Genomic DNA, 25,306 nt, shown 5'->3' with positions numbered 1-25,306 from the left:
AGATAACAACAAACTGGTGTCATGCCTATTCCTTGACCTCTTCAAGGCATTCCATACCGTCTCCCACTCTAAGCTTCTTGCAAAACTAAACTAACAACTCAGCCTATCTGCATCAACTGTTTTCTGGTTTTCTAGTTATCTTAACCACGGACAAAAATCTGTGAGATGGCAGACCTCCTGCTTACCTTTCTTACCTATCCAAACAAGTGTACCACAAGGATCCATTCTATGCCCTCTTCTCTAAACTACGCTCCACTGGCTGTACTTCTTTTCTAATCCAGTATGCCGAAGATTCTACTTATTACCCTGTCTGACAACCCTACTGACCTTCACTTCACTTCTTCACCCAGACCTCTTTTAACACCATTGAACACTGGTTAATCAACAACCAACTCATCCTTAATCCAAAGAAAACTAAGCCTCTACTTTTTCTTCCAAAGTCTGTCCAACCTCAAAAAACTTCCTCCTCCCTAGACAACACTATTATTCATGCTGACTCCCATACCAAACTTCTAGGAGTAATAATTGATGATCATCTGAAATTTGACCATCATATCCAACAATTCATCAAAAACTGTTTACTGTATAGAAACAAAAATTCTTGTCCAGTACTCAAGAACTTCACTAGCACAAGCCTACCCCATCCCCTGCCTTCTCTGTTTCCCTTATATTTACCCACCTCCAAGCTAATCTCTCTTAACCAAACTTGACAAACCAGCAACCAAATAGTTTGATTTTGGCTGTAACCTCCCTTGCCAATCCCATCAGTGCCTTGCCCTTAACCAACTACAGTGACTTGAATTCCCTCAAATACTCCAACTTTCTCAGCTACAGATGAGACATTCTCTTCTGTATAAACCTGCCAATTGTTCACTGTCCTCCCTCCTATACTTTACACACCCTCACGATCCCTCTGTAGCACTGACCAACTACTACTTGACACCTATAGGCCTAAAAAAGCAATAGGCAGTCCACACACACACTTCTCCAACATGCTTTCTCTCACACTCTGGACTTCCCTGACCTTACTTCAGTCCTATCTGTCCTCCCATCCCCTTGATTTAGTCATTAAATATGTTTAAAAGCTTTTAGTCCTCCATTCTACTCATCTTGTACTTTTTGCCACTGCCATTGCTGAATTTTTTGCTCTGTTAATTTTTCCACTAACATATGCATGTATGCTTGCTTCTAATTCTTCTTTCAGCTTTTTCCCGGTTAGGGGTCACTATTCACCTGTCTGCTTGTGATTGGCAGTGGAGTTTTACGGTGCCGAGTTGCCAGCCTGGTACCCAACCTTCCACAGGAGACACACACAGACACACAGACACACACAGCCAATTTAGTGTCCAATCCACCTACAGCATGTCTTTGGGGTGTGGGAGGAAACTGGAGCACCCGGAGGAAACCCTCGCGACCACAGGGAGGAAATGCAGACTCCACACAGAAGGCACCCCAGCCGAGGATCGAACCGGAGAACGTCTTGCTGTGAGGTGGCAATGCTAACCGCTGCAACACCGTGGCCGCCCATGAATGTATGCTTGCTATGTACCCATATTCATTTATGGCATGAATGCAGGTAGTTATTTAATTCACCTTGCTAGTCATGTAAACTTTGTTACTACAGTTATTACTGTTATTGTTTACTGTTTAATAATGTTTTTTGGTGTGGGTCTCCACTAAAAATAGGCCACCAGCCCAGTGGACTAACCCGGTTAGCAAAGACAAGTAAATAAATGGCCTGTATATCTTTCATTCACCAGTATGTGTTCATGAACACACAGTTATTGATGTAGACTTACATGGGCAGTTTGCAGTTGGGGGAGGGGGGTACCCATTTCACTTCCCTTCCCTCAAGTTTTGTTTTATAATTACCCACCTATCTGCATTTTATACTGTGCTCCAAACTGTTTTGATTTTAATGTAGTAAGTTCATATTGTATGTTTATTTGATGCTGCATTTACTCTGTCAATTTGGGTAGTTAACATCCGTAAAAGACACCGTTTTCCCACATCCATAGGGGTGTATGTTCCAGTAATTATGCTCGAGACAATTTATTAGTTGCCATTTGAGTACATTCTCTTAATACCCATTTAACAATTACATGAAGATTGTGGGCTTATGAGGTTACCAGCGATAATGGTGTACTGTACATTCCTCCTGTGAGTCCATTTCCTTACGATGTACAGGTTGCGTACTAGGAATGACTGGCAGCATCAGACCTTATCAAAAATTTGTAAATTTTAAGCTTTAAAACAAAGTCCAAACACCAAGTGTAAATTAATGTACAGTAGTATAGTTAGGCACCTAATAATAAGAGTTCACTACCTATGGTTGGTGACTTCTGCAGTGAATTTGTAGTAGCTTATGAAATATTTACAGCCATCTATTAAATATTAAGATGGACCATATTTTTTAAATGAGGTATACAGTGTTGCCAGGCCTATATGCATAGGCAGCATATCTTATTTCCTAAGCTTGGTGATAAGTTTTCTGTGGTATATCACTGCTGTGTGGTGTGTAGTATTCTGTTGTATTAAAATGGCTGATGTATGAAATATAGTAATATGTCTCTCTCTGTCTTTAAGTTAGCTGAAAAAAAGACGAAAATGCCGACTGATATGGAAGAAGCCATGCAGAAACTCTTGATTGGTTTCCATACATATGCTGGTGAGAAAGGTTTCATGACCAGAGAAGAATGCAAACGTGCGATAACAGTACATTTTGCTGACCTTGCAAAGGTAAATGGTACAAGTAGTAATAGGATAACTGAAGGTAATTACAGCTTGTGTATGAATAAGCCTGATTTGGTAATGAATGCATAATTAGGTTTCAAGATGCAACTTCATTCAAATTTTGTACAGTTATGGTAATGGCAGGAGTAAAACTGAGTGGATGGATTATAATTGATAACTATAGAGTAATTCAGTTTTGTCTGAATAGCTAAGCATATACAGAAATGAATGTCTATAAAAATGTAATAAGTCAGGGGAAAGTGATGAGAAATCATGAGTATTTGCCCGCTCACTTTAGGTTGTGGCTGTTTAATATGGAAGCCAAAGGTGGATGGATGAACTTTGAGACAGTTGAGGCGGGGACTGGCTTGAGGTAGCATCACAGAAATGGTATACACCTCATTAGAGCTAAATCGGATGTCTTGGGCTATGTGTAGTGATATAGTGAAATAAAGGAACTGGCATAAGCGTATCGGTTTGAATATGTGGCCTGGCATGCTGTTGAATATGACAATGGCAGGACAGGAGAAGTAGGTTAGTGATGCTATTCCCCATCTGGATAGTAAAGGAAAAGGGTAGCGTACAGAGCTATAGATGGGTCATCTGGTGTCCTGGCCAGTACTGACAATCCCCATCCCTCCCTTAACCCAAGTTCTTCGCAAGCCAAGTTGATGATCTCCAAAAAGGCCTTACTCTTCCCAAATTGAAAAGGTTGTGGAAAAAAAGGTTATCTGTAAGCTGGTAACACTCTCAGTCTCCCAGCAGGAATGCAGTAGCAGCTTTCATTTAGGAAGCCACACTATTACCCATGAGGTCTTCTTAATTAGATGCTGGTACTTCACTTACACCCAGTCAGCAACTTCTCATCATGACCCCTAACAGCCTCAGCCTTGGACATGTGACACCTTTAATTTTAGCTGTGAAGTACTTTTAAGATATCATTCAGTCCTTACATAGCAATGACCAAAAGTGGATAAGGTGAATATGGGGATGAAATTTTTTTCTTTGCCAAATGGATACTCAAATTGGTCCAGTTTTCTGAAGGTAGGGGAGCCAAGCACTGTCAGGATAGGTGAGAGCCCTATGGCCAGTTTGGTCCTGTATAGAATCTAGATTGGCTCTCCATTTCCCAGCAAGAGTCAGGTAGTGGGGAGTGGGCCAACTTGCTGGTCTTGGGGGTGCCTACTCTTTTCCCAAGGAGCACCTCCTCATTGCCATTCTTGAGCTCTCTTACTGCTGTCCTACAAGGGGAAGCTTGTCATTGCATGATGTACTGGGACAGCATGGGCTTTGCAAGCCTAGCCTCCCTCAGGTAGTGTCCCAGTGCTCCTTCTAGATGCCACTTTATGGTGAGCCAGAGCTGCTCCCCTGACCCCAGGATGAATGATCCTGCCGCTGCTTCTCCCATCTTCCTCTACCAGCTCCTGCAGGCGCGAAACCCACTATTCAAGCTTGGGTCTTCTGTGGCATAATTGGGGCTTTCACTGTATGCAACAGAGTTGGCTTAAGATGTTTGATAGTTGTCTGTAATAGTTTCTAAATAAATGAATCTTAGTTGGCTGGAAAAGAAGACAGAAATAAGAATATTTTGTTTCCTCCATTCACCCTCATTCCTCCCTAAGTGCCATTAGTCAGCATAAAAGTACTGAATTAACTTCTCCCACTTTCTAAGTGACCAGAATCAAAGCAAACCCAAATAGTCACACTGTGGAAATCTAGTCATTGTATTGGTTTTAAACACTGCAAGGTCATATGAAGGTTTGTATACCATTCTAAACGCTACTATTCTTCTAATGTAGGCTTAACATTGCAGTACTGTTTTACATCCAAGTTGATGACCTCTGGTTAGTCTCTTTTGAAGTCAATCTTGATATTGCTATTAAGTAAACAGTGGCATTGTTTTTGTAAATGTTGCATGCTACTTATTACATTAGAAAGATTTATGCAAGGGCACTCTCTCTAATTTATAGATGTTTGAGTGAAGAATTTTATATAAAATTAATAAGTAGCTCTTCACCCAGATATTAAATTAAATGAGTGGCCATGTGAGGAGGGGGCTAGTAGATCTGTCCCTCTGAGGCTGTCTACAAGAAATCCGTAAAAGGATTATATCTGAAGCAATTTTGTGTTGCCTTTTCTACTTACAAACATTAAATGTTGTGGTGGTGTGTTTTGGAGACCTGTGTAAATTGCAGACAGTACCAAGGCAGAATGAGACAAAAACCTGATTTTTAATATTAAAGCTCAAAGTCCTTCCTAGTGGCTCCCCAAAAAGAAACTGGATCCACCTACACATTTTAAGAAAAAAGCACACTTAAGTGAATACACACTTGCCAACTAACCTTAGGTAAAGTCCAATACCATATCCTTGCTAGCAATAGGTCTCTGTCCGTGACCTAGGATAACCAGTATGTTCAAGTTATGTGGTATGGAGTCACTCATAATTCAATCCAACACCATATTCTTGGAGGATTTCAACTATTCCCATCATAAACTGGGATACATACACAACCACTAATATGCAGGCTCAAAGACTCCTGTTTTTTTGTCAAAGCAAACACCCTGGAATAGCTGTTCTGCACACTTAGCAGGGGGTGCAAATGTCCTCCATCTGGTACTCGCAAATATGAAGGAACATTGCACCATTCCTTGTATAATGTCCTCACTGGTCAGATCGGCTCACAAAGCGGTAACCCTTGAAACGGATATAAAGGCTGCACTCCTGCAAACCCTGGAACCTTTAAGAACTTTTTCCAAAGCTAAATACCTCCTATTAAGTGAAGGCATAGTTAAATTACAAGCCTCTCCCCCAAATTAAAAAAATAAATAAATTTTTAGAGAACACTGTAGTCTATGCAGAAGTGAAGTGTTTAAAGAAAGCCTGTACAAGGCCAAGCATGTAAATAACTGCACAGAAAACAGCAGTTCCAAACATAAATTTGGACAAACTCTAAAAACAAGCCCATGGTGGACCCCCAATATAAATGGGCTGCACACCAATAGAAAGAAAATTCTGTCCAAATAGGAAGGGCTATGCCCAAAAGACAAAAAAAATATATTAAAAAAAAAAAAAACTCTGTCTCAACAAGCAACTTTGGGGACTGTTCAAGTCTACCAAAGCTAAGGATAAGCATAAGGCATTTTTTCAGTTGTGTGCAACCTTAAGAGGAGCACCTGACAGTGTGCTGTTAATAGGAATTTCCTATACTGACCCAGGGGATGTAGCAAATTTGCTGACCAATTATATTTAGTTCCAGTTTCATCTCCCATCAACCCTAGCCCCCCCCACCCCCACCCCCAGGAAATGCACTCTACCATTTCTACCACAACTATCATTAAAGACCAGGTCCTCACTGCACACTCCAGAGCTAATGTCACTACATTGAGTCCTGATAATATCCCAGGATGCCTTCTACATAGCTTTAAACATGGCCTTTCAGGCCCACCAGAATCTATATTCAACTACAGTCTCTGGACAGGTGTAATCCCTAGGGAATGAAGGACTGCATTTGTCACCCTCTACACAAAGGTGGACCATCAACAGACCCAGGGAACTACAGACCCATATGTTTGTCTTTTATATTACTATTATTGTGGACCCGACAGACATAGCCCAGTTTGGTTTTGACAAGGGCAGGTTATGCCTACTAAACTTGAACTTCAGGAAGGTCACTTGAGCCATGGGCAAGGGCAAAATGGTACATGCTGCTTACCTTGGCCTGACAAAGACCTTTGAAACAATACTTCACTTGGGAATTGTAGACAAAACTCACAAATGCAGGCATAAATTCCTATGTCACCTGATTGATAGCCAAATGTCTAACAGATGGGACAGTTGAAGTTAAGATGGGGGACTCTGCCTCCACCAAGAGGCCTGTTGCTGACTTCTCTGAAGTCAAGCTAAACATAGAGGGCCTCTGGCTGACCACATTTGCTGACAGCTGCAAGCTGGGTCCAATCATTGAATCCCCAAAGATGTAGATATCCTCCAGGAAATTTTGACATGCACAACTCCTGCCACAACCATGGCCTAAAATTTAATACAAAAAAAGGCTTAATTTATACCCTTTTGGAAGACCTCTACCCCTGCAAATTACAACATTGATAACACTCCTGTAAGAGTAGATCCAGTGGTAAGGGACTTAGAAACTCAGCTTGACAATCACCTGAACTTTGATTACCATGTGTCCATGGTAGTGAGAAAATCCTGCTGTATGGTTCAACTTGTAAGTAAGGACATGGCATTCAGATCTAAGGGGATCACAGCCCCATTATACTCGGCCCTCATTAAACCAATAATCAAGTACAGTGCTTCCTTCAGCATATACCTGACGAGGCATTTACAACAAATAGAGAGGCCACAGAGATTCCTCATTAAAAGAATACAGGGTGTAAATGTGTCCTATGTGGACTGCCTCAAAGCCCTGTCCCTGTCCTCATGTCCTACATGCTACTGAGGGGTGATCTATGCCTAACCTACAAGGCATTCTCTGACCCAGCCCTGATGTATCTGCTAAACATTCACAAAACAAACAGCACTAGGATTACTCGTTCTGAGGATCTAAACCTAATCTGTGACATATAAACAAAACAAGTTGGAGGTGTAGGTATGCGTCTCAGAGAATACCCAGTCTGTGGAACAGTCTCCCCATTCATGTGAAATGGAGATCTTTCTTAAGATTATTCAAATGCAGCTTGGACCAATGAATGATTGGGGGGGATTGGCTTGTCACCTGTAGCCCTTATGGGCAGGGCACTTTAGATGCCTAAGTCACAGGCATGTACCAAAGCCATTCTAGCCCATGGGCATTGATTAATTGGGGAAATTCTGGGGAACATATGGGTAGGCTGAAAAAGGCTCCAGGGTCATTAGGATCATAGCAGGTTAATAGGCTATTACCCAGGCTAAGTCGACAGAAGCAGAATAAATACAAACTGGACAAATTTCAAAAATGAGCAGATACAATGAAACGCATGCAAAACTCTAAGGAATGTTTGTGTCTTTCGGCTTTTCCCGGTTAGGGGTCGCCACAGTGGAACTCCGGTCCGCTAATGATTGCCAGTTGATTTTTTACGTACAGGCTTGCCAGGCCTGATGCACAACCTTCAATGAAGGTACGCCCATTCACACATGTCTCCACACAGAAGATGCTCTAACTGAGAATCGAACCGGACAGCGTCTTACTGTGAGGCGACAACACTGCAAAACTCTAAGGAATAACGTATATTAAAAAAAAAAATACTACACTGAGTAATACAAGTGTTTTAAAAGGATAACATTCAGAAATTAGGCTATACCTCAGGGTGATGGCACATGTTTGAACTTGAGGTATGTTGCATGATAACATACTTGAGAAAGACTTGCCCCTGTGGGCTTTTAATACCCATCACCTGTGAGTATTTTTTGGCATTGAATAAGCCAGCATTCATTAGGAAGATTTTATGTCCTACATAGTTCAATGCTTGGTACATGGAGATAGGAGAGCTAATGCTTTCTAGCTATGGGAATGTTTCCTCCTCCTCTATCTGGTGTCTGCCAATATTTGTAACTTTCTCAACTACTTTGAAGAATTCAGTGCAGTGCCAAAAATAATAGAATAAAGCTAACAGAATGACACCTTTTGCATCAACATGCATTTTTTAAACAGTGAGAAATATAAACCTCTGATGTCTGGATTTTACTATTTACCAGCAAATCAAACTGTTTTAAAACACATCAGAATTATTAGCAAAGTCAGGGAAGGTCGGTGAAATCTGGTACAGTGACAGCTGTACATTTACTCCTCAGTGAGGTAAAATAATTGACTTGCCCTCTGCTGTTTTGATGACTGCTACACAACAGTAACTGATCTGGTGTAGGAATACCAATGTATTGCTATTTGCTGAAACAAGTACAAAAGTAGTATTGCTATGGCGTGTGTGTTTATGTAAAATGTATCTGTGCACACACCCAGTGATGCCAGGACAAACACTATTCTTCTGGGTATTGGTTAAAAAATGCAGCTAAAATGTAATTTTATAGTTCAAAAGTTGGGCATAAAATATATCACAGAACATTCAGATATAAATGGATGCAGGGGTATCCCTTAATCATCCGTGACTGTGTGGGGGCCCCACAAAAGCTGTTGCTGGTTGGGAGGAAAACAATTGAATTTTCTGATTACACTCTTTAACCTAAGCAGGGCTGTTAATAATGGCCTCTGCTCTCAACTGTACCCCTTCTAAAACCAGCCTTGCTCAGATGTGCCTGTATAGAAAACTGTTGTGGGGGGGGGGGGTGTCACAGTCAAAACTTTAGAGGTGTTTGGGCTGAGAGCAGTGTGGTCATTGTTTCTTTTACTTTAATCACAGATCAAGTTACTATAGCTCGTATATAGGGGCAGTGTACTGTCTAGGAGCAACAAAGTAGAATACATTACTGGAATAGTTTTTTCACTTTCCTCGTGATCCCATATCAGACATTTATATACAGGTGGCTGCCTTTGGGGATTAGGGGTGAGGAGACGTGCTATGCCTATACATGTCGGCAGTCACTGGAAATATGACTGTGGCAATTTGAATCTCTGCTTTTTTCTCAGTCTAACACCAGAGAAATGCATAGGCAGTGACTCTCTGTGTCTCTGTGTCTCTGTCTCTGTGTCTCTGTGTCTCTGTCTCTGTGTCTCTGTGTCTCTCTGTGTGTCTCTGTGTGTCTCTGTGTGTCTCTGTGTGTCTCTGTGTGTCTCTGTCTCCTTTTGGGTGGGGAGTAGTGAGGCATGCAGTATTCTCAGATGAGGCCTGTGTATCCTCACAGCAATAGGCTTGTTTATTGTGAGCCACTGTTAATTTTGAACATTAAGCCTCTGGCACGACTTGTATCTTCTTGAAAGAAAAAAAAAAAAGCTCAAAATTCTTTTCTTACTCTTGATTTTTGTTTAGGCCACCACTGGATTAAAAGGTTGGGAAAATGTTCTAAAATGCATCCCAGAGCACCACCTATATGGTTATTACAATGCTGGTTTGGTCAAGAAGGGTGTGTTGAAAGGATGCAAGGAAAACTAAAGTTGAACAACAAAACTGAATTTGTTTCCTTAAAGGAAAAAAAGTAATATGCATGGTACGAGGGTGCCAAGATGGTAGGTATGAGGGTGCCAAGATGGTAGGAAACGGGGGAACTGGAAGAGTGTATGGGGGACTGAAAAGTTGGCCTAGAGCACCATTTTATCCAAGCCCAAACCTGTATATAGAGTTGTAATTTATCATTGCTACAACTAAATGCCAGCAAGTGTGTGTCCCTTTGTGCAAGCACAACCTTGGTGAATGGGAAACCACAAATTTGTCCCAAGGGTTCTACCTTCGTCCCTCATTGACAGGGGCGACAGGTGCTGACTACGGTTTATTTTTTGGAGGTAAACTCTTGTCTAGGCTTGTAAGGGCCCCAGGGCCCATTAGCCTAGTAATCCCCTATGGGCAAACATAGTGTAGTACATAGGCCTGCTGTAATATGAGCATTGTAGCGACAGGTCAGTCTGTGCATATTACTCCTAAATGTTTCCAGCATGAACTAAAAGGTTGCTTAGGATGGGTGGCAATGGTGCAGTGATATGTAGACTAGAAGTGACTAGGTAGGCCCCCAACATGAAATTTGCTGGGAGCCCCCAAATGTTAATGCTGGCCCTGTTTGTAACTCTTTTTGGTGGAGGATTTGTCATAATGGTTAAAGTCTGTGCCTCACAGAAACGAGGTACAGGATTTTTAAGTCTGACCACTGGTTATTGGCAAGGCATGTAAAAGTCTGCAGTCTGATAGTTTCAAAGGTAAATACTCTGTTGTTTTGTTGACCTTAATGGACTGTCAGGGCTAGCCACTTTAGGTGACTTGGTTGTATTGACTGATGTTGCCAAAAATGGCCATGAGGTATTTGCTGGTAAGTAGGTTGAGGACCTAGCCTACTGTATCCACATCAGTACTGAGTGGGGTTTGTGACCGCCATAAAGTCTAGCAGCTGGGTCATTAAGCTACTGGCTTGCCAATATCCAGTTGCTCCCCTTTTGTTATCTGGGATAACAAACAGCCCACCAACTGTGAAATAAGGATTGCTACATTCAGTATAGGCTTACAGACGAGATGTACCTTTAAAAATGGGTGACATGATAGTAAGGAAAAGGCTGGATATCCTCTGTATCCAAGAGATAAGATAGAAAGACAGTACAGCAAAGCCACTCTTTGGGATCCAGAGTCTACTAATCAGGGGGAGGACAGACTAGAAATTGTTGGGAATTGTGGTGAGGAAGAAGCTTCAGAAGACTGAGACCATCAGAATTAGTGATGCATGGCAATCTGATTCCAGTGTAAGGATAAGGCAGTATTCATAATCGCAACCCTGATGCAGAGCATAGTCTGAGAGAGCAAGAAAATGAGTGCATTCAGGCAGCAGTTGTAGGACCTAGTAGATAAAGCAGGGCAACATGAGTTGGTGTTAATGGGAAAAACCTGCATGCACATATTTGGACAAACATAACTGGCTACAAGGACTACCTGCGTCCACATGAGCGGGGCAATGAGAATGAGAGGCCATTCTAGACTTCTGTCTGGCAAATGGCTTGATGGTGGCCAACACATGGTTCAGCAAGACAAACAGTCACAAGATCACATACAGAAGTGGTTAACATGCTACTCTGGTGGTAAGGAAAGGGCTTTTTGGTAGAATCAGCAATTTCAAAGTCATACCCAGTGAAACAGTTGTCCCACAACATATTGGTTGCCATAATCAGCCAAAAGCAATGGCTGGAGAAAGCTCTAAGGTCACCGGAGACTAGGCTGAAGATGGGAATTTGACTGGGGAGAAAGCGCAACAGTTCAAGGAAATATTCAGGGTTCAACCACCTCAGGAGGAAGTAGTAGGTGGAGTTGAATGGTGGTGTCTCAAATCAGCTTATGTGATGATTAGAGAACAGATATACAGCTGAGCCAGGTATAGCAGTATGGCGCATAAGGAATGCGGATGTCCTTGAAAGAAAGGGAACAGGCTAAGAAGGAAAACATGTTGGTTAACAAAGAGGCTGAGAGAGCAGTTGCAATAGCAAAGAACAAGGCATCTGAGGTACCCTACCAGCTTCTGGAATGGGCTCAGTAAACGTCGCAAAAAAATCTACCAGGGTGGAAGACAAAGATGAAGATAGACTTCAGACACAAGGCATGCCAGAATCAACCTGCTCACAAGTCCACAGGACATTAAATGCAGATGGAAGGAGTACTTCAGAGCTTCTGAATGGGGGGAGGGGACGGAAGCTGTACTGCCCCAGACAAAGAGAAGAAGCTTATCCTACAAGAAGTGAGATTAGCATTAAGGAAATTTTAAGTCCGGGAAAAGCAGGAGGCTGCAGTAAAGACATAGCAGATATCATCAAGATGTTGAGGATTTAGGGGAGAAATGGCTCCAAATGGTATGCTAAGCAGTATGGAGATAGAGTATCCCAGATAACTAGAGAATAAGACCTTCACAACTGTGGGCAGTATAGAGGTGTCAAACTCCTCTCAAACTGCATGAAAGTTGTGGAGAGGGAGATTTAACGAATAAGTGGAAAGTCGGATGGGATATAAACAATTCTGATTTAGATCAGGATGCAGCGCAGCTGCCCCGATGTTTGCAGTGAGATAATGGTTGAGAAGAAACTAGAGATGAGGAAAGGTTCCAAATGGGCATTTTTAGACTGAGAAAGCCTATGGCAAGATCCCAAGAAAGCTGTGATAGTTCAAAGTCCCAGAAACATTGGTAGAATTAGTGCAGGCTATGTAAAAGGAGCCAGTGATAAAGTATGAACAATGTTTGTAATTTGGAGAATTCACAGTGGCGTAGGTGTGCATCAGGGTTCATCGGAGTCCACTGCTGTTCATATGGGTAATGGACTACACTGGCAAACAAATGAGGGGACTCAGATGAAGCTGAGGAATGACAGAAGGGGAAACAGTGGAAGAGGTTAAATGTTATGAGTATCTGTGAGGGGTGGTTGAGAAGACTGAATGAGTAGGTCATAACTTGAATCTAACATTCTGCAGCCAACTGGCACAGGAGTATCAGGGCTAGTGTGTAACAGATGAATGCCAAAGAAGCTGAAAAGGAAGGTGTACAAAATAGTGGTGCAGCCAGTACTTGTGTATGGTTCAGAAAGTTGAACAATGGAGGCAGTGCAGCTGAGGAAGCTAGAGGGGAAATGAATTGCTTATATTGGTAGTAGGATGCATAAAATGGAAGGAACTATAAAAAATGATGACTTCAGAGCAGAGGCCGAAGTAGTTTCACTTGCCAGAAATACTCGCCTATTCCATTTATACTTTCCTACATGTGCAGGAAAGCATAAGACTTGATATAGAAGACTTGGGAGAGTAATGAAGAAGGCAAGAGGAAATGAGGAAATGAGGATGTCCAGTGAGGAGATGGAGTGTGAGAGAAGACATACAACATTCAGGATGCACCACTGAATGAAGAGGTGGCGACAGTTGGCATGATATGACAAACCAACCCACTGTAGAAAAATGGCATGGGGAAGAGTGATTTGATCATGTAGCTGTAGTATATTTGCCTTAGGACAGACAAAATGATTTCATGGCAAATTTTGGTTTTACTCTCATAGTGAATATAACTGAACACCAGATTTAATCAATGACTGGGTAACTGCAGGTGTAGATTATAATGAATATTGTTGAAAGCTAGGTCCATTTGTTTTACATCCCCTAATGCTGGGACATTAACTAGTCGGTCTAAGAAGCTAGCATTTATGAAATTATGAAGTGTTGTTCGTAAGTTTTTCCTTGTTGACTGAAAGGATAGTTGAACCCCCCCCCCCAGGAATAGTGTTGTGTTCAGTGGGGAGGAAATCCAAATTGTTTAGATATGCCTTGTGAGTTGCAGGTGACGTGGTGGGGGAATGTTGTTGGCTAAGATGTTGTACAGATTTTTATCGACAGTAAATGGGTTATCGACATGCTCAAGGTCCCTGTTAAGATAGGTAGATACACCTCCACAAAGAGGGCAGTCACTAATGGAGTCCAGCAGGGACTGGTGCTAGAGCATCTACTTCTCTGAAGTCCAGGCAAAAATCTGGCCTCTGGCTGACCAAGTTTGCAGATAACTGCAAACTATTAAAGACACAAATACCCTTTTAAGTTTGTCTGATACAGATAAATAGCTGCTGCCACAGCCATAGACTAAAACTTTGTGTGAAAAAAAAAATAGTAGTACCCTTTGGAAAGTTGTCCACCCTAGGAAAAGTCCATAAGCTTACTTTCTGTGTTCAGAGCTATCCAGACCTTGCTGTGGTAGAGGGAAGTCCTACTGCTTACCAGTGGGAGTGGTGAGCATTGTACTGCCTATCTAACGCTACAAGAGTGGTTTCCAGCTCTGAAATTGTAATTTTATTAGCCTTTTTGGGCTGATTTTCTATCCCTTTCAACTTTCTGGCTTAACGCATGTGTTTGCACATTTATCGCATTGTGCAGCACTGCATGGCTACAGTTAAACTATTCCAGGTTCCAGAAAGTCTGCTCTTCAAATTTTCCCGTGGAACTAGCTGGTTTCTCAGTAGTAGCACTAAAATCTGAACCCGTATGACTAGCACTTGCTCTAGAACCTGCTGGAAAGCACTAGGAAGCCTGAAACTGATACAAGCATTCAACTCTCCTTGTCAATAAGGAGAAATTAATCATAGGCACTAAACAGCCTATAATTGCAAAGTACCTTGTAAAGGTAAGGGAAAACCGCTCTTAAACTACAAAAAAAGCACCTAAACAGGCATGTCCAAGGGTCCGCTTCCGGTGATTTCTCCTGTCCACCTGGTGAATCTGGGCATATTGGGGCAATGCGGCAACTGCCTCATGTACACAGACAATCTTCTCCTCCTACCACCCAACACTACAATCTGCGAGAGATGCACTTGCATAGCCAAACTGGAAGCAAAGCTCTCTCCAGCCAAGATTGTGTTTGACAGTCAAGAGGAGAAGTTAACACCTGCACTACACCTCAAGCAACTCATAGCCCTTCAAAACCCACACCATCAACACCCACACATAGCAACACTAAACCCACATATGCGGAGGCCCTTAACATTAACCTGCCCAAGCAACAAGGACCTCCGAAGCTGAAACGCAAACAAAACACCAGTCACAACCAAAGTGACACATGGCTCACAACACCAGTGTGCCACCCAACAACAGCCCCTAAGGCAGGACAATGTACCCAACACTTTAGTCATAGGTGACTCTATAGTCGGGCACACTGATGTCCCCCTCACCAGGCTGAACAAGGAGAAAATTACAGTCAACTGCCTGTCGGGTGCCAGGATCCACCACACAACGCATGCACTCGAGTCACTCCACAACAAGTAACAAAGACTACTCTGTCATTGTCCATGCTGGAGTGAATGACTTGAGACGTACCCCCCTCGACTACATGAAAAGAGACAAGGAAGAGCTCTTGGATCATGTAGCCCAGGCAGGTATGACCCTAGCCCTGAGTAGCATCCTGCCTTTGCCCAGAATGATACCACAGTATAAGGACAAACTGATTGACTTCAACAATTGGCTAAGCTTCTGGTGTCATTCAAAGGAGATCCAGTACCTGTCTGCCTGGGAAGACATGATCAACAAACCATGATGCTTTGCCAGAGATGGTCTGCACCTGTCACCCCTGGGATTCAGGTTACTGGCTAAAGCTCTTGCCACCCCTATAGTGCCTTTTTTAGACAAGGTTCAAAGGATAAAACCACCACCGTAACAGATACAAGCATGCAAAATCTGAAGGTAATGCTACTCAATGCTAGAAGTCTAAACCTCAAAATGCACTCTCTCGAGGCACTCCTAAAAATGGAGAACATTGATATCTGTGCAGTAACTGAGACCTGGTTCAAGGCTCCAGAGAGCACCCCTGCAATACCAGGCTACAACTCTTACCACACTTTTTTCGACCACAAAACCAAGACCGAAACACTAAAAGTGGAGGAGTGTCCATATTAACCAAGAATATTCACACCTCCAGGCTAGTTGCCCAACACAATGCATCTGAAATTCTCCAGGTGCAACTAACACTAGGTAAGACTGCAATCCAAATCTAGGTAAGACTGCAATCCAAATTGTAGCTTGCTACAGATCCCCCACCATGCCCCAAGATTCTCACTACACCTTTCTAAACATACTGGAAAATATTAAGATACAACCAAATGCCCTAATACTGGGTGATTTCAACTACCCTGCCATTAACTGAGAAAACTACTCTGGTACCAGCTCCTTTTCCCAATGGTTCTTGGAATTCATAAATTCCAACGCCCTAGATCAACTAATCCATTGTCCCACCAGGGGCTCCAGTATCCTAGACCTGGTCATTACCAACATGGGAGATAGATGCTCCACACCAGTAGTCACCCCCTCATTGGTCAGGTCTGACCATAAGTAAATCACCCTTGACATCCACATCCCACCCCCCAGTAAGGAAACCTCCTTAAAAAAACTTCTCCAAAGCCAACTTCATGCTACTGAAGTCAGAAACGTCACGACTCCTAATCAGACGGGATCTGAAAGTTCAACTGCAGAATCCTACACTAAGGCACTGTACGAGCACATCCACTCGTGCATGAATTGTGCCATCCCAAATAGAACCAAGATGCTCGTCTCCAAAAAAAAAAAAAAAAGGAAGCCAATCTGGTGGTCCCCTGCTATAAACAAACTGTACAACAGAAGGAAGAAACTGATGCAGAAAAGAGGAAAATCCCAGGATGCAAAAAACTTCCTCGCCAGCCTCAGTAAGAAGCTGAGATCCCTCATAAAATCCTCAAAAGCTAGTTACGAAAATAAAATTGCCAACGATTCCAAAGATGACCACAAGGCATTCTATAGTTATGTCAAGAATCTAAATGGCAATGCTCAGATCTGCTCTAAGCTACAACAGAATGGCATTAAATATACTGATCCCAAGGATATTGCCAATATCCTGGCAGATCAATTTAGTGCCAACTTCACCCCCCTCTCACCCCCTAAAGGGCCCATCACAATACCAAAAGATTGCCAAATTCCAGTAATCACAGCCACACGGGTAGAAACCACACTCTCCAAAGCTAAGAATACAGCATCCATGGGACCAGATGACATCCCAGGCTGTGTACTACATGAACTACAAAATGAACTGGCACCTCACCTAAGTGTCATGTTTAATCATAGCCTCACCTCAGGCTTCATGCCCACTGAGCGGCGCAAAGCTACAGTTATCCTATTCCACAAGGGGGATCCGCCTTGGATCCCGGGAACTACTGTCCCATCAGTCTGACAAGCCTGATCTGTAAGGGCATGAAACGCATTATTATGGAACTTATAAACAAAGATATTGGCAACCTTCAAACACTGGACCCCACCAAGTTTGGGTTTGTGAAGGGCCGATCTTGTCTCCTGAATCCGATTGACATCTTCGGATCACGCTCGTCCACAGCTCTGGAGTGTAGGGTGGTCCACACAGCCTATCTGGACCTCACCAAGGCCTTTAACACCATCCTCCACTCTGGAATCCTAGATAAACTTACTAAGCTGGGCATAAATCCCTACGTCACTCAATGGGTTGCCAACTGGCTTACTGACAGAACCCAGACTGTAAAAGTAGCAGACTCCAATTCCAGCTCCAGACAAGTGGAGTACCTCAGGGATTGGTCCTGGGCCCACTCTTATTTGGCATCTACTTCTCTGAAGTACAGGCCAACACTAAGGGTCTCTGGCTAACAAAGTTTGCAGATGACTGCAAACTGGGAGCTATTATTGAATCCCCAAATGATGTGGATATTCTACAAAAGGGCCTTACAGAAACGGATGTCTGGTGCCAGAGCCATGGGCTCAAGGTTAATGCCAAGAAATGTATAGTTATCCCCTTTGGAAAAAAAACATGTACCCATGAATTACCACATAGGTGGCAGTACACTAAATGTTGAAAGTGTGATGAGAGACTTTGGGACACTGGTGGACAGTGGTCTCACTTTCGATAACCACATCGCCACAACAGTCAGGAAATCCTTCTATGTGGCACACCTCATCACTTAGAGCTTTTCATCCAGAAAAAAAAGTCATTGTCCCACTGTACTCATCCCTCATTAGATCCATTATAGAGTATAATGCCCCATTTGGTATGTACCTCACAAGACATCTGCAACAGCTGGAAAGGTCACAGAAATACCTCACTAAAAGAATCACAGGCTTAAAGCAGATGCCATATGCTGACCGTCGAAAAAAAACACTCGGCTATACTCTGTGGCATATCGTCTACTCAGAGGCGATTTCTGCTTAACATACAAGGCCATGTCAAACCCTGAGCTGTTGGACATGCTCCACTTAAAGAAATCCCAATCCCACAGAGCCACACACGCCAGGGATCTAAACCTTGTCATCACAATGAACAAAACATGCTGGAGGGATAGGTTCCTGACCCAGAAACTCCCCATACTCTGAAATAGACTGCCCATACATGTCAAGCAGAGCGCCTCATTGGCCCTCTTCAAAAGGAATCTTAATGATTGGATGGGAGATAGGAATTTCCTGTCAGTCGCCCTGCTAGACAGTGGTCCAGAGAAGTAAATATTGTGGGAAGAAATATCCAGGGAATTGTTATGGCTAGGCTTGTGTAGGCCCTAGGGCCAATAACCTAGTACAAACCTATGAACCTATATCTGCATCAGAATATGGATAATGGTATGACTGGTATGGTAGCAGTGGCAGGTGAAGGCAGACAAGGACTGAACCATGTCACTGAAAGGTAAAGCCCTGACTATGATCCAGGTAATCAATTTGTGGCTGTGGTGCTTGATGGCAGGGGCTGGGGGGGTACATGCTCAAGCCCACCTCTACAGTTGGTCCCTGGTGGAGACTGGGGATGTTGTCAGTGCAGGTCAGGGGTGGAGCTTTGAATGACTCTCATTGTGAAGGCATGATGCTCCACAAGCCCATTGCATGTCACTCCCTTGGATGTATAGACATTTTCAGGAGTTAGGGCTTCAAAAAGGCAGCTGTCAGCTGCTGCTGCCCTAAATGCCTTGAATTTCACTGGACCTGAGCATTGATCATAGTTGGTCTTGCTGTGGTAAGAAGAGCTTGATTAGACTGGGTGGCTGATGAACACTCCTGGGAGCAGGCACGAGTCTGTTGTGAGCCAAAAAAGCTTATAACCAGCAAACCTGCAAGTATTCTGCTGTGAATGTCACATAAGTCCTGATCTTTTCTCATTGAGACCTAAGATTAGAAGGTGTTCAGAACAAAATGACCTCCAAAATGGTGGTTGCAATACCCAGGAATGCAGGTATTGCTATATTTATGCATGCTGTGATGGTGGGAGGTCGGGTATTGCCAGATATGCCAGGAGAAGTAGGGCAGTGGAAGTGTAACGTATGCCAGCATAGCTAGCTGTAATTTTATAAAGAATTATGTCTTTTGTAGATCAGTCTGATTTGTACAGATGCTTGTTTGAAAATGTATTTGTAAAGCTGCTTATGTTAAAAAAAAAAAAAAAAATAATGCCAACAGTGGGTTCTGCTAGAGAGAAAAGAAATGCACCTGTATGTCAGTCTGTATTGTAACTGTTAAAATGAATAAATTGTAGCAGAGGATACTGGAAGAGAAGAGGTTAATCTCCATCCAGTTAACTTTGAAAAAGTCAATTTAAATTACCTGGTTTAGCCCAAAAAGCTTGTATCTTACAGTTCGGCTTGCAGCCAGAGATGAAATGTCTGTGAAAACCAGGACTATGAATCCTACTGTATTGTCCTGGGGGGGGTGAACTAATTGCTACCCTGGAAGGGTGGAAGTTTTGAAATGGTTCTTTAGCTTCCAGATGCTATAACATATCTCCATGCTAAATTCTGGTTCAGTTTCTAGCAAAGGGGGTAGTGTAGGAACCAGTCAGATGACCAGATGTATGTGATGTCCTTCTGTAATCCAGTACTGATAATTTAGTACTAGATGTGACAAAGTCTCAGAGCAGTCTGTTTTTGAAACCTAACAAAGCAGGAAGGGCAATATAGTGAGATTAGTTAAGTACTGTTTTTCTGTAACTGTGTGAATCTACTAATCTGTTATTTTTTTAATATTTCTTGTGATTGAAACTCTAGTTTTATTGTAAATGGATATTTAGTATTTTAATGTTTTTATTATTAAATATATTCAAACTTTTCATTGTGGCCAGTCTTAAATCTTTTAACTTGTATTTATTTGGTGACTAAAGCCTTGCTGCATTGGTCAAATACCACTTGTATTGGTATTAATTTTACTCTGTATAATTGGGTACCCTTGTAAGAGCCTTTATAGTACTGGCTGGTGGCAGTATAACTACCTCTGGGCAAAGGTAGAAGAGCTAGTAAATCTGTGCCAGCCCTTGTGTATGTCAGGTATTTGGAGCAGGGTGTTTCCCACTAGTAGGAAGTTTGGGACACTCAAATGTGGATTTTGTAGACAATGTCCTTTTTATTAAGGTACAGAATGTAAATATTCTGAACAAAATGCAAATTCACACCGTGTTTTTTTGTAAGTATAAATCTGCGGGAATTATTTATTTGTCTCAATGTTCTTGGTGTCCCTGTTTTTATGTTGGGGAAAACCCAAAAAAATCTTAGAGAGAATATATGAACTTGTCTTTGATATTAAGGAAGGGAATCTTAAAAACACCCTGGCCAGGCATGTGTTAGACCACACTGAACACTGTTCTGGTTTTCTTGGTTTGGATATAGTTAGAAAAAATACAAGAGGGGGCACATGGAATTCCCTCAATGAATTAAGGGAACTTAAGTGGCAGATTAGGCTAAATGCCTATAACTACCCTGGCTATTTCCAGTGTTTTGAAATTGCATTCTTATTCTATATAGCATATATGGTTTTTATTGTGTGATTATTTGAATAGTGATTATTTGAATAGTTTAACTTTGCATAGTATGCATTGCTGACATTATTATGCTTTGTCAAGCTTTGATTGGTTAACTTGGTCATGTGTGGGAGGGAGATTTTAAACCGTGTGATTCTACTTGTGTTTTCTGAAGAAGTCTATGATACATTCTGACGAAAGCGCTTAAACTTTTGAGTCTCCTAGCTGCTTCTGTGGTTATCTGTGTCCAGCTTGTCACTTATTTGTTGGTTCCATTGTTTGTGAAGATGTCTCTGGTAGCTGAAACTGCTGGTACTGGTTCCCAGTCAGTGAGCAACATGAAGAACTTGAATACTAGTGCTGAGCTACTCACCCAGCTTGTTCAACAACTTACCCAGAAAGTCTCTGTTCTAGCAGCAAAGGTTGGATTGAGCCTTGAAACAGAATCCCAGGCTGCAACTATCCCTCCAGGACAGAGAATTGGCAGTAATATCAATACTTTTGTGTCTGATAATGAGTTTAGACTTGCACCAAGGATTCTTGTGAATGGATCAGATGAAAGGAATGCTACCAATTTTAATTTTAGTGTTTGGTTGAAATGAGGGCTACAGTCCTAACAAAAATACTACCTCTGACAACTATACTGTTTCACAGTCCATTGACATTCTGAAAGAAAAATTATTTAAAATTAAAAAACTACAAGTTGAGTAACTATTTCCATGAATGTATAACTGTGCGCGGAGTGCCTAAAGAGCTTCAGCACTGGAAATATCCCAATGGACTTGTGGCTGATTTCCCCCCTGCATCGTGAATTGCTTGAACTTTTTGATTGACAGAGGTGTGAGTTGTTAGAAATACTAATGAAATACAACCGTGCCCAGATTGAGGAACTTTGAAATACAAGTGTGCCCAGATTGAGGAACTTATTGTAGAAGCTAATGCCCTTGAGGGGGGTAATTACCAACTATGTATTGTTTGAACAGTACCAGGGCAAATTTCTATAACATGTTTTCTTCCATAGACAAATAAGATTTCTAGCATTTTGGCTAGGAAAGAAAAGAAATTAGAGTGATTACCTGAAAGGGGTTGCTTATCCGAAACCTAGCAACCAAATCAGTTCCCCCCTCTAATGGAAACACCAAAGAAGCAGGAAGTGATAATGTATATGAAAATCCTGGCCCTGCTGCTCAAAATTTTCCAAGGCATTCTGAGAGGATAAAGAATCAACGGCACCAGCATTTTCAAACCGATTTGACAGGGGAAATGAATTCAACACATTGCAAACGGAATTGGAGGAATTTGAGGCAATACAGGAACTAGAAAGTGATGGTATCAATGGTAACATGTTTTCCAGGGATTGTACGCCGGTTTTAATGATCACCAAAAATAGAAGGTGACTTTTTTCTTTATTCAACTTCACTACAGAGTTCTTTAGTGAATGTGTTGAGCAGAGGGTTTACGTTTGTTCCCTCTTCCAGATCGAAAATTGACAGTTTGTTGATTGATTGAATAGGGAAATGGACAATGCAGTTTCTACTTTAACCAGAAAAAGCACTTTTAAGCCACCCCCTTGCAGCACCGTTGCTATTATTTGAGAAACTGTGAATTCGAATTTAGATTATTACAGAAAAAACAATGCAGTTTAACAACTTGTCCTTTACTGAGAATGAGCTATTAAGGAAGTTATGTCATGACAAAAGCTTGAGGGTAATGAAACCCGACAAGGGTAGAGGGGGTTGTGATTATGAATTATGAAGATTACTTAAAATGCATGCTTTTTTTGTACCAGGGTGAATTTTATGATGAAACATTGTTGAATATGGTATACCTTTCCTATGCAAGAATTGATCAGTTGCTTCAGGACATGCTAGACCAGGGGCAGATTACAGTAGATGAGTGAAGTTTTTTGAGGTTAAATATCAAATTGTTCCCTGTATTTTCGGGCTCCCTAAGATGCACAAAAAACTTGTAGGACCCATCGATGAGACCAATTGTAAATGCAGCCAGCTCTTAAGACCCACCCCCTAGCAAAATATATTGACCTGAAGTTGAAAAATGAATTGGATGTACATGAGCACATTGTTTAAAGATTCATGGTATTTTTAGAAAAACTTAGGTCAAATATAGTAATGATTTGATATTTTGCACTGTTGATGTGATGAATCTGTGGTACCACATGACATTGGACTTGAATGGGGTACCACATGACATGGGGTACCACATGACATTGGAATTGAATGGCTTCACGAGTTTCTCATTGAGTGCAAAACGTTTTCCAACAATGAAATCAACTGTTTGGATATTTGCATGGAACTGGTGTTTTTTTTTTAAAAAAAAGTGTTTATTGATAGTCAGTATTTCTTGCAGAAGAAAGGTGTGGTGATGGGGGCAGCATGTGCCCCCATCATTGCTAATATAATTCTGCTTCAGTAGGAAAAGAAATATTCTTGGGCAATTTTCTATACCCCCTGGGATATTTGTGTTTCCTGAATGATTTATGTATTGTATAGAATAAATCCAGGGATGAGCTGCAAACATACATCAACTATATGAATGAATCCTCTACTTTTTTTATGTTTACTTCTCAATGGAGTGATTACTAACATAGCTTATTTGGCTATAGAGATTTCTAAAGACAAGTTAAACCAGAGATTGGTTAGCAATATTTATCGAAAGCCCACTTTTTCTAATAGTTTCCTGCATTATGACAGCTGCCACCCAGAGCACCAGAAGAGGGGGATAATAAAGGGTTAACTGGTTCGACTTACAGGATGGTGATAGATAATGAGACCTTTAAAACAGAAGCAGGTAAACTTATAATTTCCAGGGGTTATCCCCTCTAATAATACAGGGTATATACACCGAAGTTGAACTGTTGGTCAATATGTCCCCTTACTATCTAATAATAATGATGAGAAGGTGGGCTTTTCATCTCCTGGTGGCAACAACTGTGGTGAATTTACCCATGCCTTTACCACCTATACCATTGATTGATCCCATATACATTCTGAGAGAATTGGAATATTTTTTCTTGTTTTGATGGTTACTTGGATATTGTTGGAACTACTCCCAGGATTGTGTTTAGGAGAGAGAGATCTTGTAGATGTATGTCCTTTTTTTAAGGTACAGGATGTAATTATTGTGAACAAAATGCAAATTCACACCATTTTTTGTAACTAACTCTGTGGTAATTATTTATTTGGCTGAATGTTCTGTGTCCCTGTTTTTATGTTGGGAAAACTCAAAGAAAATTTAGAGAGAGAATATATTAACATGTCTTGGATATTAAGAAAGGGAATCTTAAAAACACCCTGGCCAAGCATGTGCTAGACCACCCTGAACACTTGTATTTTTTTAACTATATCCAAACCAAGAAAACTAAAGAAGGGGCTCAAGGAAACCTCCTTGAATTAAAGGAACTTAAGTGGCAGATTAGGCTAAATGCCTATAACTATCCTGGCCTAAATAAGAACGTGTCTATTTCCAGTGTTTTGAAATTGCATTCTTATTCTATATAGCATATATGGTTTTTTATAGTGTGATTTATTTGAATAGTTTTTTAAACTTTACATAGTATGTATTTCTGACATTATTATGCTTTGTCAAGCTTCGGTGGGTTAACTTGGTCATATGTTTGTGTGGGAGGGATATTTAAACAGTGTGATTCTACAGTGTTTCTGAAGAAGTCCGTGATTCATTCTGACAAAAGCGCTTAAACAATAAATAAGTCTCCTAGCTGCTTCTGTGGTTCTGTATCCAGCTTGTAGCTTATTTGTTGGTTCCGTTGTTTGTGAAGATGCATTTGGAGCATCGACACAGAGCTCTGGTTTCACAGAGAGGGTGGTGGAGGACTTGGCTTGGAACACTTGGCAGAGGGCTCAACTCTACAACTGTGCCAGTGGGGAGTCTTATTTGGGAGCCTGGAGAGAGAGAAAGAGAAACCCAGCCCCAGGACTGAGTGTACTGTTAAGGGAAATTGTGCTAGGTGCAGAGTGTTGCATCTGGAAATACTGTGCATCTATTTTTATTCCAAGTGCCACCCTTCACTGGTGTCTCTTGTGAATATTGAGACTCCTTGATTACTGGTCTAGAGCAGGGACGTCACATGTCTGAGTAGCATCAGTATTTCCTGAGGTCAGTTGTAGGCAGGGGCAGCCCACCGTCTGTGGATCAAGTATGGAACCTAGTGAACTTGGTGAGGTGGAAACTGCATACTGGGTTAGCAATACCGGGCAAGGGTTAATATGGTTGTGCTTTCATGGACACTGGTAGGTGTAGACTGCATACAGGGTGCATGTCGCAACACAGTTCATCCTCCTACAGCTCTACTGGACTACTAGGGAGAAGTTTCCTGTTAATTATATTGTAGGCACCGATTCCAGGTGGGAGTGGGACCACTAGAGAAATGATGCTGCACACTGTCAACTCAGATCAGAACTGTATGTCCACGTCTAGAAGTGGAAACATGGGGTCTATATATTATAACAGCAAACGCTTAAAATAGTGAATGCTGTATAATCGACCCAAAAAGAACTTGAGCACAAAATCCCAGAGACACTGAACAGCAACCCCCCCCCCCCCAAAACACAAAATAAAATGGGGGGGCGATCGCCACACACACACACACACACACACACTTAAATATACCAACTCCGAGATCTCACCACAATGGAGGAAATGGCAAAGTCCTGAAAACAGCCCAGTGGACCCCCCCCCCCC

The 25,306-nt window shown here is 41.8% G+C and overlaps 1 protein-coding gene across 1 annotated transcript in view; it reads left to right on the top strand.

Annotated features, from left to right (window-relative positions):
- Positions 1-25,306, top strand: part of LOC122808854 (protein S100-A10-like) — a 59,225-nt gene that overhangs the window by 25,017 nt on the left and 8,902 nt on the right. Inside the window, exon 2 of the mRNA XM_044079952.1 lies at positions 2,587-2,739. Within this exon, the coding sequence (XP_043935887.1) occupies positions 2,608-2,739 (132 nt within the window). The 5' untranslated portion in view covers positions 2,587-2,607. The remainder of the gene's footprint in view (positions 1-2,586; positions 2,740-25,306) is intronic.

Source organism: Protopterus annectens, chromosome 8.part0 (assembly GCF_019279795.1).
Source record: "Protopterus annectens isolate FY-2018-M chromosome 8.part0, PAN1.0, whole genome shotgun sequence".
NCBI classification, from domain to species: Eukaryota; Metazoa; Chordata; order Ceratodontiformes; family Protopteridae; genus Protopterus; species Protopterus annectens.
Note: the sequence above shows the minus strand (reverse complement) of the source record. Positions and strands in the feature narration are given on the sequence as shown.